A 14723-nucleotide genomic window follows, 5' to 3' on the forward strand; every position below is an offset into this window, starting at 1 on the left:
TTGTTTATATTAGTGTCTGCCTGCACATTATTTTTTGTGGCTAGTACACACATTTTCTTTTTCGATTCATCAGTAGATGGGAAATGTAGTTTACACCCTTTCCTTGTTAATGTTAAAAGCGACTTAATGGAGCACTCATTAGTTATTCCTGGTGGTGCTCAGGGGACCCATATGTGATGCCAGAGATCTAACCTTTAAGTTAATTTAAAAAAAATTGTGGGGAGAGAAAAAATTTAAATTAGGGGGCCAGAGAGATAGCATGGAAATAGAGCGTTTGCCTTGCATGCATGCATGCAATTCGATTGCCAGCATCCCATATGGTCCCCTGAGCCCGCCAGGAGCGATTTCTGAGCATAGAGCCAGGAGTAACCTCTGAGTGCTGCCGGTTGTGTCCCAAAAACCAAAAAAAAAAAAAAAATCTAATTAGTATTGATGGAACAGCTAAGAAATATTTGAATTAATTATACTTTTAGAATGCAAAAGAGGGCACAGTTTGCTTCTTGTTGCATTCTGGGCCAGTGAGATAACGTAGTGCATAAAACCCTTGTTTTTCATATGGTTATCCTGGGTTTGATCCTCACCAGCCCATATGATCCCTGAGCCAGAGCCAGGAAATAAACCCTGAATACAGCTGGTAATGTATTAAATAAAAGGCTATTTGTGGGGCCGGAGAGATAGCATGGAGGTAAAGTGTTTGCCTTGCATGCAGAAGGTTGGTGGTTCGAATCCCGGCATCCCATATGGTCCCCTGAGCCTGCCAGGAGCAACTTCTGAGCATAGAGCCAGAAGTAACCCCTGAGCGCGGTCGGGTGTGACCCAAAAACCAAAAAAAAAAAAAAAAAAAAAAAAGGCTATTTGTGCTTGAATACTGATGTCAGGATTATTTAATTGTTTTGATCTCCTCTATAGGCTCTTCATTATATGTTGTTGGTATCAGAAGTGGAGGAAACAGAAATTTTTAAGATTTGTCTTGAGTACTGGAATCACTTGGCAGCTGAACTCTACAGAGAAAGCCCATTCTCAACATCCACCTCTCCATTGTTATCTGGAAGTCAGCATTTTGATGTTCCTCCCAGAAGACAGTTGTATTTGCCTGTGTTATCCAAGGTAACAATCAAGTGGGTGTTTAAATGTTCTTTCTGATGTTTACTGTGTTTTTGAAGATGGAATGCAAAGGCTGCTTTTTTTTGTTTTGCTAATATATACAAAGGGCCACAGAAATAAAATCTAACAACTTTTTTGTGTGTTAAAAACAAAACCTTTGGGCCCGGAGAGATAGCACAGCGGTGGAGCCGATCCAGGACCTAAGGTGGTTGGTTCGAATCTTGGTGTCCCGTATGGTCCCCCATGCCTGCCAGGAGCTATTTCTGAGCAGATAGCCAGGAGTAACCCCTGAGCACCACCGGGTGTGGCCCAAAAACCAAAAAAAAAAAAAAAAAAAACAAAACTTTGGGGCCAGAGAGATAGCACAGCTACAAATGCTTGCCCTGCAAGCAGCTGACCCAGGACCTAAGGTGGTCGGTCCCCTTTGCCTGCCAGGGGCTATTTCTGAGCAGATAGCCAGGAGTAACCCCTGAGCACCCCCAGGTGTGGCCCAATAACAAAAACAAACCAACCTTTGGGCCTGGTTGATGGCTTAAAGAGCTGAGGCACATTCTTTGCATGTGAAGGAGCTCCAGGTTTGATCATTGATTCTGCATGGTCCTGATTACCACCAAGTGTCATAAAAAGCTAAAAATAAGGGTTCGGAGAGATAGCATAGCGTGTTTGCCTTGCAAGCAGCCGATCCAGGACCAAAGGTGGTTGGTTCGAATCCTGGTGTCCCATATGGCCCCCTGAACCTGCCAGGAGCTATTTCTGAGCAGACAGCCAGGAGTAACCCTGAGCAGTGCCGGGTGTGGCCCAAAAACCAAAAACCAAAAAAAAAAAAAAAAAAGCTAAAAATAAAACTAATTTACAATGCTGTGTTAATAAAATTTCAGGCATAGCAGCACTCTTGGCTGACTCAGTTCTGTTACTAGTTGGTACTCCTTTAATATGTTTCTCTAGAGAGGATGTGGACCAGAGATAAAAACAGTAGATTGGGCACTTATTTGCTTTACATGTTTCTACCCATGGATGATTAGTACAGAGCCAGGAGTAACCTGAGCATCGTGATTGTAGATCATCTGTTATTTGTCCCTTCACCCCTGTCTTTGCTCATCAAGATCACACTCTTGTTTAATCACCTTTCAACTAATTGTATGATTTGTGATTTCATCTCTTTAGTTTTTGGGTCACATGTGGCAATGGTTAGAAATTAATCTTGGCTATACACTCAGGAATCATACACACCGAACAGTGCTCTGGGCACCCTGTGGGGTGCTAGTGATCACAACCAGTTGGGTTGTAGGCAAGGCAAGTGCCTTACCCATTATCCAGCCTCAATTTCATGAGCTTTAATTGCATCTTTTCTTACAGCTGTAGTAGTATTCCATATTATGTATGTGGGTGTGTATAAAAATCAGTTCTGGGATTGCTCTTATATTCTGGGCACTTGAGTTATTTGTAGATCTTGGCTATTGTAGCTTAATACAACACACATGCAAATGTCATTTTCAAATAGTGATTTGGGGGGCAGTCCCAAGCAGTAGTATATTGGGTAGAGAACAATATAGACAGACCCACAAGTGATCCCTGAGAACAATGCCAGGAATTGGCCCTGGGCATCAGTGGGTGGGTGTGGCCCAATAACAAACTAAAAGAGAGCTTATGTTTTGGGGTTTTACTAATTATCAATGCTATGCTTTACAAAACTGTTCATAATAAAATTCTTTTTAGCATTCAATGTTCCAGCACTACTACTCCTACTAATTTAACCTTCCCTCTACCATCATTACCAAATTTTTTATGTTGCTTATTACAACTAGATGCCATAGAGTTATCCAAAAGACACCTAAATAGGGGCCAGAGAGATAGCCTGGAATTGGGGTGTTTGCCTTGCATGCAGAAGGATGGTGGTTCGAATCCCGGCATCCCATATAGTCCCCTGAGCCTGCGAGGAACGATTTCTGAGTGTAGAGCCAGGAGTAACCCCCTTGAGTGCTGCCAGGTGTGACCCCAAAACAAAACACAAAAAAACTAAAGGAAAATTTGTTAAAATTCTTTCATCTCATAATGGGGCTCATTATTAAGTCTTATTACTTAGCTGGTTCCTGCTAGTTGAACATCTAGGTTTTTTTTTTTTTTTTTTCTTTTTTTTTTTTCTTTTTTTTTTTGGTGGGGCTAACACCCAGCAGAGTCAAAGGTTATTTCTAGTTTTGTACTCGGAATCATTGCTGGTGGGCTTAGGGGGCATAGGCATGCTAGGAAATGAACATGTTGGCCCATAAGTGGCAAGCTTTTTTGGGGGTGGGATGACACACCCGGCAGTACTCTGGGCTCTATGCTCAGAAATCACTTCTGGCAAGCTCAGGGAACCATGTGGGATGCTGGGATTCGAACCACCGTCCTTCTGCATGCAAGGCAAACGCCCTACCCCCACATTATTTCTCCAGACCACTATTTGTGTGTGTGTGTGTGTGTTTGGTCACACACAGCAGCACTTGGGTTACTCCTGGCTCTATGCTCAGAACTTGCTCGTGTGTGTGTGTGTGTGTGTGTGTGTGTGTGTGTGTGTGTGTGTGTGTATCTGTCTGTCTGTGTGTCTGTGGTTGGGGGGGCGAAGGGTTGCCTTGCATGTGTTTGGTCACACCCAGCAGCACTCAGGGGTTACTCCTGGCTCTATGCTCAGAACTTGCTCCTGGCAAGGTCTGGGGACCATACGGGATGCTGGGATACGAACTACTGTCCTTCTGCATGCAATGCAAATGCCTTACCTCATGCTATCTCTCTGACCCCTAGTTTCGGTTTCTATGTTACTTTTCTATCAAATTTGGTGTGTTCCTAGTAGAGTTAGAATTGTGAACTTTTGAGGGATGTTGTTTAACCATGTGCTTTAGGAACCCCAGGGCCTGTGGACCTGTACCAATGAGGTTGCTTGGCAGCAGTTGTGGGATGTTGGTATGGCTGCTAGAGGTTCAAGAAGTGCTTGGGGGTGTGGGTGCTATCCACCTTTATTCCAAGAGACCTCAGGACCTTCAGTTCTCAAAAATTGATGTACCTTGAATTTTTGTTGTTTTTGTGTCTATGCTGAGGTTAATTGTGAAGCATTGAAGTTGGTCTGTTGGTATTGTGACAATTGTGTGGTGAATATGTGACCACTAGACATAGGCAGAGTAGATAGAGAGCACACTAGTTTTTAGTCAGAAGATTACCCATGTACCTGTGTTTTGTTTTTTTTTTTAAGTTTGCATGGAGATTTAAACTCAGAAATAGCTACTGACCTAGGTTTATTTTTTTGGGGGGGGGTCACACCCGGCAGCGCTCAGGGGTTACTACACCTGGCTCTATGCTCAGAAATCGCTCCTGGCAGGCTTAGGGGACCAGATGGGATGCTGGGATTCAAACCACTGTTCCTCTGCATGCAAGGCAAACGCTCTACTTCCATGCTATCTCTCTGGCCCCTGACCTAGGGTTTTTAATTCAGAGTAGCTACTAAGGAATGTTGGAAAGCCGTATAACATTCAAAGGTCTGGAGTGCGTGCTTTGGAGAACAGGGTGGCATACTTGATGTCTTAGGGTTTATACCTGGTTCTGTGTTCAGGAATTAATCCCAACAGTGCTTAGTGGACTATACATGATTTGAAAAGGATGTTGTAGCTTACAAAAGCAAGGACCTATATTCTGGTATTGCTCCTAGGGATTCAGGCCTTTGCTGTATCCCAGTGCACCTGTGGGTGCTCAAAAATGGGGGAAAAGGCATTGGAGAAATAAATTTGATCCCATGATTATAAAAACAGTGCCTGTATTTTTTTCCCCTGTATAATTTGACTTAGGTTGCTGAGATATGAGGTTCAAAAAAGAAAAAAAATTGAATTTTAAAACACTGCATAAATGTAATATTCTTGGCATTTTCTTTACTAGGCTATTTAGTGTGGTGTTCTGTACACATCTTAAGCTTTTTTTTTTTTTTTTTTTTTTTTTTTTTAATTTGGCCTACATCAGGTTCGATTATTGATGGTTAGCCGAATGGCTAAACCAGAGGAAGTACTGGTTGTTGAAAACGATCAGGGAGAAGTTGTGCGGGAATTCATGAAGGATACAGATTCAATAAATTTGTATAAGAATATGAGAGAAACATTAGGTAAGATCATTTGAAATTTTTGTTTTGGGTACAATTAATTTTTATGAAATGTTAATGTACAAGTTTCTGAAACTTGTATATAGCTCTATTAAATACTGTTTTTAAATCTTTTTTTAAGCATTTGGAATTCTTTTTTCTTTGTAGTTTATCTTACTCATCTGGATTATGTAGATACTGAAAGAATAATGACTGAGAAACTTCACAATCAAGTGAATGGTACAGAGTGGTCATGGAAAAATTTAAATACGTTGTGTTGGGCAATAGGCTCCATTAGTGGAGCAATGCATGAAGAGGATGAGAAACGATTTCTGGTTACTGTTATAAAGGTATGCAAATAGTGTATGGACTTAGAGTCATTAGGCAAGTATATATTATTGTGATACTGATGGAAATTTTGTTGTTTTACAGGATCTGTTAGGATTATGTGAACAGAAAAGAGGCAAAGATAATAAAGCTATTATTGCATCAAATATCATGTACATTGTAGGTCAATATCCACGATTTTTGAGAGCTCATTGGAAATTTTTGAAGACTGTGGTTAACAAGCTTTTTGAGTTCATGCATGGTAAGTAAATCCTTTTTAAATTTATTATTTTAGAGGGTAGAGAGATAAGTGTAACAGATAAGGTACTTAATCTTGTAGAAAGCCAATCCTTGGCACAGCTGATTGTGAACCAAAGTATAAAACTTCTGTTTGATGGGGAGCACTCCCAGTGGAGCTCAGGGGGTTACTACAGGCTCTGCACTGGGAAATTACTTCTAGGAGTGCTCTAGGTACCAGAGAAGATGCGACGTCTTGAACCCTGCCTGGCTGCATGCAAGGCAGTTTCTCTACCTTTTGTGCTATTGCTCCAGCCCAATTGAAAATTTTTGTTTTGTTTTGTTTTGCCAGAGACCCATGATGGAGTCCAAGACATGGCTTGTGATACTTTTATTAAAATAGCTCAAAAATGCCGCAGGCATTTTGTTCAGGTTCAAGTTGGAGAAGTGATGCCATTTATTGATGAGATATTAAACAACATTAATACTATAATTTGTGATCTTCAGCCTCAACAGGTATGTGGAGCTATAAGTATTTGTTTAAAGTGTGCGTGTATAGGTCAAAATTTAATTAAGAATTTTATAGGAGCTGGCCTTTTATATATATTTTCTAATAATATTTTAGGAAAATTAGTTGCATGGTATATTCTATTTTTTAACTGATTCATAAAGTATAATACCTTCTTAAATAGGTCCATACATTTTATGAAGCTGTTGGCTACATGATTGGTGCACAAACAGACCAGACAGTACAAGAACATTTGATAGAGAAATACATGCTATTACCTAATCAAGTTTGGGACAGCATAATCCAGCAGGCAACCAAAGTAAGTTGTATTGATTTTTTTTTTTGTTTAATTTTATATTTTTAGAATTTGAGAAGAAAGTTCATATTAATCATAAATCATCTTTTTCTAATTGTAAACATTTATTTAAATTTACAACTTAGGAGATCATTTCATATTACAGAAGATGTCCTCCTTTATTTTAATAATATTTTTATTGTAAGTCATATTTCATAAAAATTCATTTTCACTTGAATTAGTTGCTATCAGAAAGTGAAAGTTAAATTTTTAGAGGTAGCTTATAATTGTTCTAAATATTTAAAATGTTACGAATATTCAAAAGAAGAAAAAAAACAGAAGGATGGTGGTTCGAAATCTCGGCATTCCATATGGTCCTCTGAGCGTAGAGCCAGGAGTAACCCCTGGGTGTGTTCCAAAAACCAAAAAAAAAAAAAGAATATGATTTAAAACTTTGAATAAAGTTTTAGTGTTACAATACAATTGGTGCATACCTGAGTTTAATCCTAGGCACCCCACATGGTCCCTTGAGCACCACCAGATGTGACCCCAAAACAACAAAAGGATATTATTTTTTTGTTTGGGCTATGCTCAGGGCATCATATGGGATGGCAGGGATCAAACCCAGGTTGGCTACAAGGAAAGCAAACACCAATCCTAACCCTCTACTATCTCAAGGATAATTATGTGTAAGCCAACTTTCTCTTCACAGAACGTGGATATACTTAAAGATCCTGAAACAGTAAAGCAGCTTGGTAGCATATTAAAAACGAATGTGAGAGCCTGCAAAGCTGTTACACATCCATTTGTAATTCAACTTGGAAGAATTTATTTAGATATGCTTAATGTATACAAGTGCCTCAGTGAAAACATTTCTGCAGCTATCCAAGCTAATGGTAAGTGATTTGGAGCAATTGTAGAGTGGCATGGGATATTTCATTGTATGTCTTTATTTTTTGGCTTTTGAATCACACCTATTAGTGCTCAGGGGTTATTCCTGGCTCTGCACTCAGGAATCACTTTTGTCAGGCTTGAGGGGGAACATATGGGGTACTGGAGTCAAAACAAATTACATTTAACTATCCAGAGTCAAGTTGTGTTCTCCATTTTTTTTTTTTTTTTTTTTTTAGGTGAGATGGTTACAAAGCAACCCTTGATCAGAAGTATGCGAACAGTGAAAAGGGAAACTTTAAAGTTAATATCTGGTTGGGTGAGCCGGTCCAATGATCCACAGATGGTGAGAAATGTTGTACTTTGTTTTTTTACATTGTATTTTACTTTTTTTTTTTGGTTTTTGGGCCACACCCGGTAATGCTCAGGGGTTACTCCTGGCTATGCGCTCAGAAGTTGCTCCTGGCTTGGGAGACCATATGGGACACCAGGGGATCGAACCGCGGTCTGTCCAAGGCTAGCGCAGGCAAGGCAGGCACCTTACCTCTAGCGCCACTGCCCAGCCCTGTATTTTACATTTTTACAGTCTTCACGACATATTTTATCTGCATATGCATTTAGCTAATTTAAAGATAGATTGATGTCTCTCCAGTTGGATTTATTTCATATCATCCCATTACTTTGATTATGATACACCGTAGTTCAGAATTTCACAAACTTTCTGAGGCTTCCTTAGTACTTCCTTATTACTCCCTTTTTCACGGAGAAAAAAAATTATCTTAAGCAATTGCTTGTCAGATGAGTAAATGTTAGTCAAACTGAAAGAAGAGTCCTCTGATAAAAGGAATGAGTTGAGGAGGTACTGCGGGCATATATGGTGCTTGTCTTGCATTCAGCTTACCTGTGTTCAGAACCAATATCCCCTGTGGTCCAAAAATGCCTAGAGTACTAATTAGGAATATTTCTTGTGGTTTAATCATCCCACATGCCATATCTTTATTCTGATTTTGCCATAGTCATTTGCTCTAGCTAGTCATTTTGGAGCTTTAATTTCCTTATTATAAGTATAGCATTAGACGACTAAGTCTCTGGTCCATCCCAGTGTTTTGTGATCTCTTGTTTTTCTAGAATTATCAACCTAAGTCTTACATAAATGTCAGGATTAAAACTTAAAAGTGTCTTTTTAACAGGTAGCTGAAAATTTTGTTCCTCCTCTGTTGGATGCAGTTCTCATTGATTATCAGAGAAATGTCCCAGCTGCTAGAGAACCAGAAGTGCTTAGTACTATGGCTATTATTGTCAATAAGTTAGGAGGACATATTACAGCTGAAATACCTCAAATATTTGATGCTGTTTTTGAATGCACATTGAATATGATAAATAAGGTATGTGATATACAATTCATGTATGCAATCATGGGCTACTCTGGGTTCAGCTTGAATGCAGAATTCTTACACAGAGCACTTATTCTGGGAGTTTGATTTCACCTCTATTTTTTAACCATTATAAATTAAAATTTAATAGAATTACATGTAATTGTGTGCAAAAATCCTTTAGCAGTCATCAAAATGTCAAGAGTGTTTATATGGGCCCGGAGAGATAGCACAGCGGTGTTTGCCTTGCAAGCAGCCGTTCCAGGACCAAAGGTGGTTGGTTCGAATCCCGGTGTCCCATATGGTCCCCCGAGCCTGCCAGGAGCTATTTCTGAGCAGACAGCCAGGAGTAACCCCTGAGCACCGCTGGGTGTGACCCAAAAACCAAAAAAAAAAAAAAAAAAAAAGTGTTTATATAATAGATCTAATTATTTTAGTGTCTTGTTAGATCTTATGAAATGGGGCTTGGGAAATGGTTTAAAAGTTTACCTGAACCATGCATGTGTGAAACCTGTTATTTCTGATATACTGTGTCCTCCCTGCACTACTGTGTTTTTAACCTTTGTACATAGGATAGATGTAAGTATGTAAAGTTACAGCTTTCTTTTTTTTTGGTTTTTGGGCCACATCGGCATTGCTCGGGTTACTCCTGGCTGTCTGCTCAGAAATAGCTCCTGGCAGGCACAGGGGACCGTATGGGACACCAGGATTCGAACCAACCACCTTTGGTCCTGGAACGGCTGCTTGCAAAGCAAACACCGCTGTGCTATCTCTCCGGGCCTGTAAAGTTACATCTTGAGCCATTTATCTCATCCCAAGAGAAAGCCATACATACTTACGGTTTCAACGCCAAATCACTTATTGTGAATTAGTTACTTTCCCCTCTTATAAAGTAATTAAGGCTTAAAAACTACTTTATCCCCCACCCCTTCTTTTTAAAGGACTTTGAAGAATATCCAGAACACAGAACGAACTTTTTCTTGCTGCTTCAGGCTGTCAATTCTCATTGTTTCCCAGCATTCCTGGCTATTCCACCTGCACAGTTTAAACTTGTTTTGGATTCCATTATTTGGGCTTTCAAGCATACTATGAGGAATGTTGCAGATACTGGTAAATTTTTTTTGCAAATTAAAACTACTGAAATGTGTAGATATATGCAGATTTGTCAGGATTTTGTGAGCATCGAATGTATATAAATAAAGATCTCAGTTGTAAGAAACGTTTAACCTCTTACTTTCTGGTTTTGTTTTTGTTGCTCAGTGGTTACTTAATTCTGGCTCTACATTCAGGAATTATTCCTGATGGTGCTAAGGGAACTGTGGAATGCTGGGATTGAACCCAGATCAACAGTATAAGGCTAAGGCTCTACCCTAGCAGAGGGTAGATAGGTTTTGGTTTTCTGTTTCCTTTTTTGGGCAGTAAATTTTATGGCCACTCAGCTTTGCTTATGACTTAAACATGGTTCTGTGCTCAACAATCAAGCCTGAATGGCTCACTGGATCATATGTGGTGCCAGGTATCAAATCCAGCTGGAATCATTTATGTACTATCTCACTGACCCTTGATTATTAAAATGGTAATTGTATTTGATAAGACAGGCTTTACTTATGTAGGGTATATGATAACAGTGTATGGTAAAAGTTTTCAGAAGCACTAGAAATGTGACAATACCATGCAATTAACTTTAATTTTACAATTTAGTAAAGAAAGTGTCCATGGGGCTGGAGAGATAGCATGGAGGTAAGGTGTTTGCCTTTCATGCAGAAGGTTGGTGGTTCGAATCCCAGCATCCCATATGGTCCCCTGAGCCTGCCAGGAGCAATTTCTGAGCATAGAGCCAGGAGTAACCCCTGAGCGCTGCTGGGTGTGACACAAAAACAAAAACAAAAAGAGTGTCTTTTGAGGATCAGGAGTGATAGTACAGTGGATAGGGTATTTGCCTTTCACATGACCCACCAGGGTTTGATTCTCAGCATCCCAGATGGTCCTTCGAGCCCTCCAGGAGTAAATTCTGAGTGCAGAGCCAGGAATAACTCTTACGTGCTGCTGGTTGTGACCAAAAAAAAAAATAGTCCTTTGAATCAGAACAACTGAGATACTATTGGCACTGATGATACAGTCATTAATGTTATCAGACTAATAATTTTGTTGGTGTTTTATGTATTTTTTAGGCCTACAGATACTTTTTACACTGTTACAAAATGTTGCTCAAGAAGAAGCTGCAGCTCAGAGTTTTTATCAAACTTATTTTTGTGATATTCTTCAGCATATCTTTTCTGTTGTGACAGACACCTCACATACTGCTGGTAAGAAAGAGTTTAAACCATGAGGGAGAGGCTAATTAGCTGTGAGGTCTTAGTGCATTGGTGGTAGTACAATAACACTATTAAAACCATGTCAGGAAGCAACAAGGAAGAGGCCAGTGGCCATTGCAAGGTGGTGAGGTACACACTTTAGCTAAATACCACTTTGATCTCAAGTCTATCAGGTGCTAAAAGCCACAAAAATTCTATGTTCCAGTTGTTTACTACCTTTTTATGTTAACATGTTCTTCTTGTCAACAGGTTTAACAATGCATGCATCAATACTGGCATATATGTTTAATTTGGTTGAAGAAGGAAAAATAAGTACACCATTAAATCCTGGGAATCCAGTTAACAACCAGATGTTTATTCAGGAATATGTGGCTAATCTCCTTAAGTCTGCATTCCCTCATCTACAAGAGTAAATATATATATATATATTTTTTTTTAATAAGCTTATTTTTTTTCAGTTTTTAAATAAAATGATAATTTAATCATGTGCTTTGATTTGCAGTGCCCAAGTAAAGCTCTTTGTGACAGGGCTTTTCAGCTTAAATCAGGATATTCCTGCTTTCAAGGAACACCTTAGGGATTTCCTAGTACAAATAAAGGTATGTATTTTATTTGCAAATGAAGTATTAAAATGCACTAGTTTTATTTATTTATTTATTTTGGTTTTTGGGCCACACCTGGCGCTGCTCAGGGGTTACTGCTGTCTATCTGCTCAGAAATAGCTCCTGGCAGGCATGGGGACCATATGGGATGCTGGGATTCTCGAACCAACCACCTTAGGTCCTGGGTCACTGCTTCAAGGCAAATGCCGCTGTGCTATCTCTCCAACCCCAAAATGCATTATTTTAGTAGTAGATTGCTGTTACTTGTCTATCTAGTGCTTGATTCAGACTTTTGGGGAGAGTGCCACATTTGACATTGATTAGGGCTTCACTCTTGGCTCTGCATTCAAATTACTGAGTATTTAGGACAGTGCTCAAGGGAAAACAGAGTACAAAGATCAAACCCAGGTTGATAATATGTAAGTACCTGCTTGTACTGTATTATTAAAAGTGAGGGGGTTTTTTGGTTTTGTTTTTAGGAAATGAAATTATTTATAGAATAGTTTATGTGTTCTCTTGTCCATGGTTTTTAAAGTAAGAATTTATCACAGTGGCGCCTCCAAAGCTAAGTTTAAGTTGACTTTTCAACATCTATTTTCATAGGAGTTTGCAGGTGAAGATACTTCTGATCTGTTTTTGGAGGAACGAGAAACAGCCCTTCGACAGGCTCAGGAAGAAAAACATAAACTTCAGATGTCTGTCCCTGGCATCCTTAATCCACATGAAATTCCAGAAGAAATGTGTGATTAAAGTTAGAAGTCATGCGGGGTGTGGTTTTTTTTTTTTTTTTCCTTTATTTTTTTTCCTCTGCAACTCTTAGCAGAAGAAAACAGCATCTGGATATTTGTCGACCAAAATGATGCCAATTTGTAAATTAAAATGTCACCTAGTGGCCCTTTTCTTATGTGTTTTTTGTATAAGAAATTTTCTGTGAAATATCTTTCCATTGTTTAAGCGTTTGTTTTGGTCATCTTTATTTAGTTTGCATGAAGTTAAAAATTAAGGCATTTTTAAAAATTTTACTTCATGCCTATTTTGTGACTGGGATGGGGGGTGGAGGTCAAATTCGATTTGAACATATACTTGTAAATTCTAATGCAAAATTACACATTTTTTCCTGTAAACTACCAATTTTTAATTAGTGAATATTTTCTTTCTAGCCTGTATATCAGTCTAGAAGAAAAGATAATGAGTAAAACAAATTGCGTTGTTAAAGAGTTATAGTGCTGCATTGTCTGAAGTTAGCACCTCTTGGACTGAATCGTTTGTCTTAGACTACATGTATTACAAGTCTGTATGGCAAGTTTGCAGCAAGATCATGTGCATATCATCCCATTGTAAAGCGACTTCAAAAAATATGGGAACAGTTAGTTATTTTTACACAGTTCTTTTTGTTTTTGTGTGTGTGTGCTGTCGCTTGTCGACAACAGCTTTTTGTTTTCCTCAATGAGGAGTGTTGCTCATTTGTGAGCCTTCATTAACTCAAAGTGAAATGGTTAAAACTATTTATCCTGTTAGAATAGGCTGCATCTTTTTAACAACTCATTAAAAAAACAAACCAATTCCGGCTTTTGAGATGACTTATACTAATTTACATTGTTTACCAAGCTGTAGTGCTTTAAGAACACTACTTAAAAGCGAAATAAACTTGGTTTACATTTACTTTTTATTGGCTCAAAATTATTCATATATTAAAGTGGTTCTGTGTGTTTATTGAATAATTTTAAATAAACGTTGGCACTTAGGAAAACGATCCCTATGGGAATGACTGGTCATAGAAAAACAATCCCTCCTGTTGCCCCTTTATTTTTCTTGTTTTTATTGTACACATTTACTTAAGACATAAGGGGAAAGAGGAGGACATGTGTTCAAAAAACACTGACTTGAGAGGACAAGTCCTTTTGCAACACTTCACTCAATTTTTGTGACTTAAAGAACATTCTTCCTCCTAGTTAGTGGAACTTTTTTTTTTTTCAGGTCATACCTTGCTGCACTCAGGTGTTAATCCTGGCAGGCTCAGGGGACCATATGGGATGCCCGGGATTCGAACCATCGTCCTGCATGCAAGGCAAATGCCCTACCTCCATGTTATCTCTCAGGCCCTAGTTAGTGGAACTTTAGATGTAACAAAGATGAAGATCAGACTTACAGTGAGGTTTAAGGTGCTACTGTAAGTGTACTCGATTGGTGTATCTTTGAAAGTGCTTCATAGGTTAGGTGGGGGGAGATGAGTGAGTACTTGTTATAAAATCTTTGGTTGAATATTAAATGAGCTGTCATACCTCTAGGGCTCAGAGTGATAGCACAGTGTGTAGACAGGGCTATTTGCCTGCAGGAGAAAACACCCTTTTTTTGTTTTTGAGCCACACCCACCAACTCTCCATCACTCCTGGGTCTGAGCTCAGAAATCCCAGCAGGTTCTTCCTGGGTCTGTCACGTGCAAGGCAGCTTCTAAACCCAGCTTTGATCCCCGCATCCCCACAACCTGGGCCTGTCAAGAGTTAACACCTGAGCATTGCTGGTTATTTCCCTTTTTTTTTTTTTAGTGGTTTTGGGGCCACATCTATTGACACTTAGGGTTACTCATGGTATGCGCTCAGAACTTGCTCCTGGCTTGGGGAAACCATATGGGACACGGGGATCAAACCGCGGTCCTTACTAGGCTAGCACTTGCAAGGGAAACACCTTACCTCTAGTGCTACCGCTCCAGTCCCAATTGCTGGTTATTTTTCCAAAACAAAACAAAAAACTAGATCTAGAGTCTGGAGCACAGCAATACGGCATTAGAATTGCATGCAACTGACCCCAGATAGACCTGGATTCTATCCCACATGGTCCTTCAGGCCTGCTAGGAATAACCCCTGAGTGTTGCTGGTGTGCCCCTCAAAAAAAAAAAAAACAAAGAAAAAAAAAAGAAAACTCGTCTTAGGTGCTCCGTGTTGGTGGAGAATTAGCTACAGTACATAAAATATTGC

At 39.3% G+C, this 14723-nt stretch overlaps 1 protein-coding gene across 1 annotated transcript in view; it reads left to right on the top strand.

Moving 5' to 3' along the window:
• XPO1 (exportin 1) overlaps window positions 1-13415 on the top strand; it is a 38799-nt gene extending 25384 nt beyond the window's left edge. Inside the window, exons 11-24 of the mRNA XM_049784725.1 lie at window positions 910-1107; window positions 5086-5224; window positions 5369-5550; window positions 5633-5789; window positions 6117-6280; window positions 6457-6591; window positions 7280-7463; window positions 7698-7804; window positions 8649-8843; window positions 9773-9941; window positions 11003-11137; window positions 11396-11555; window positions 11649-11745; window positions 12352-13415. Of these exons, the coding sequence (XP_049640682.1) occupies window positions 910-1107; window positions 5086-5224; window positions 5369-5550; window positions 5633-5789; window positions 6117-6280; window positions 6457-6591; window positions 7280-7463; window positions 7698-7804; window positions 8649-8843; window positions 9773-9941; window positions 11003-11137; window positions 11396-11555; window positions 11649-11745; window positions 12352-12498 (2169 nt within the window). The 3' untranslated portion in view covers window positions 12499-13415. The remainder of the gene's footprint in view (window positions 1-909; window positions 1108-5085; window positions 5225-5368; window positions 5551-5632; window positions 5790-6116; window positions 6281-6456; window positions 6592-7279; window positions 7464-7697; window positions 7805-8648; window positions 8844-9772; window positions 9942-11002; window positions 11138-11395; window positions 11556-11648; window positions 11746-12351) is intronic.
• The last annotated feature ends 1308 nt before the right edge of the window (window positions 13416-14723 follow it).

Source organism: Suncus etruscus, chromosome 12 (genome assembly GCF_024139225.1).
Source record: "Suncus etruscus isolate mSunEtr1 chromosome 12, mSunEtr1.pri.cur, whole genome shotgun sequence".
Taxonomy (NCBI): Eukaryota; Metazoa; Chordata; class Mammalia; order Eulipotyphla; family Soricidae; genus Suncus; species Suncus etruscus.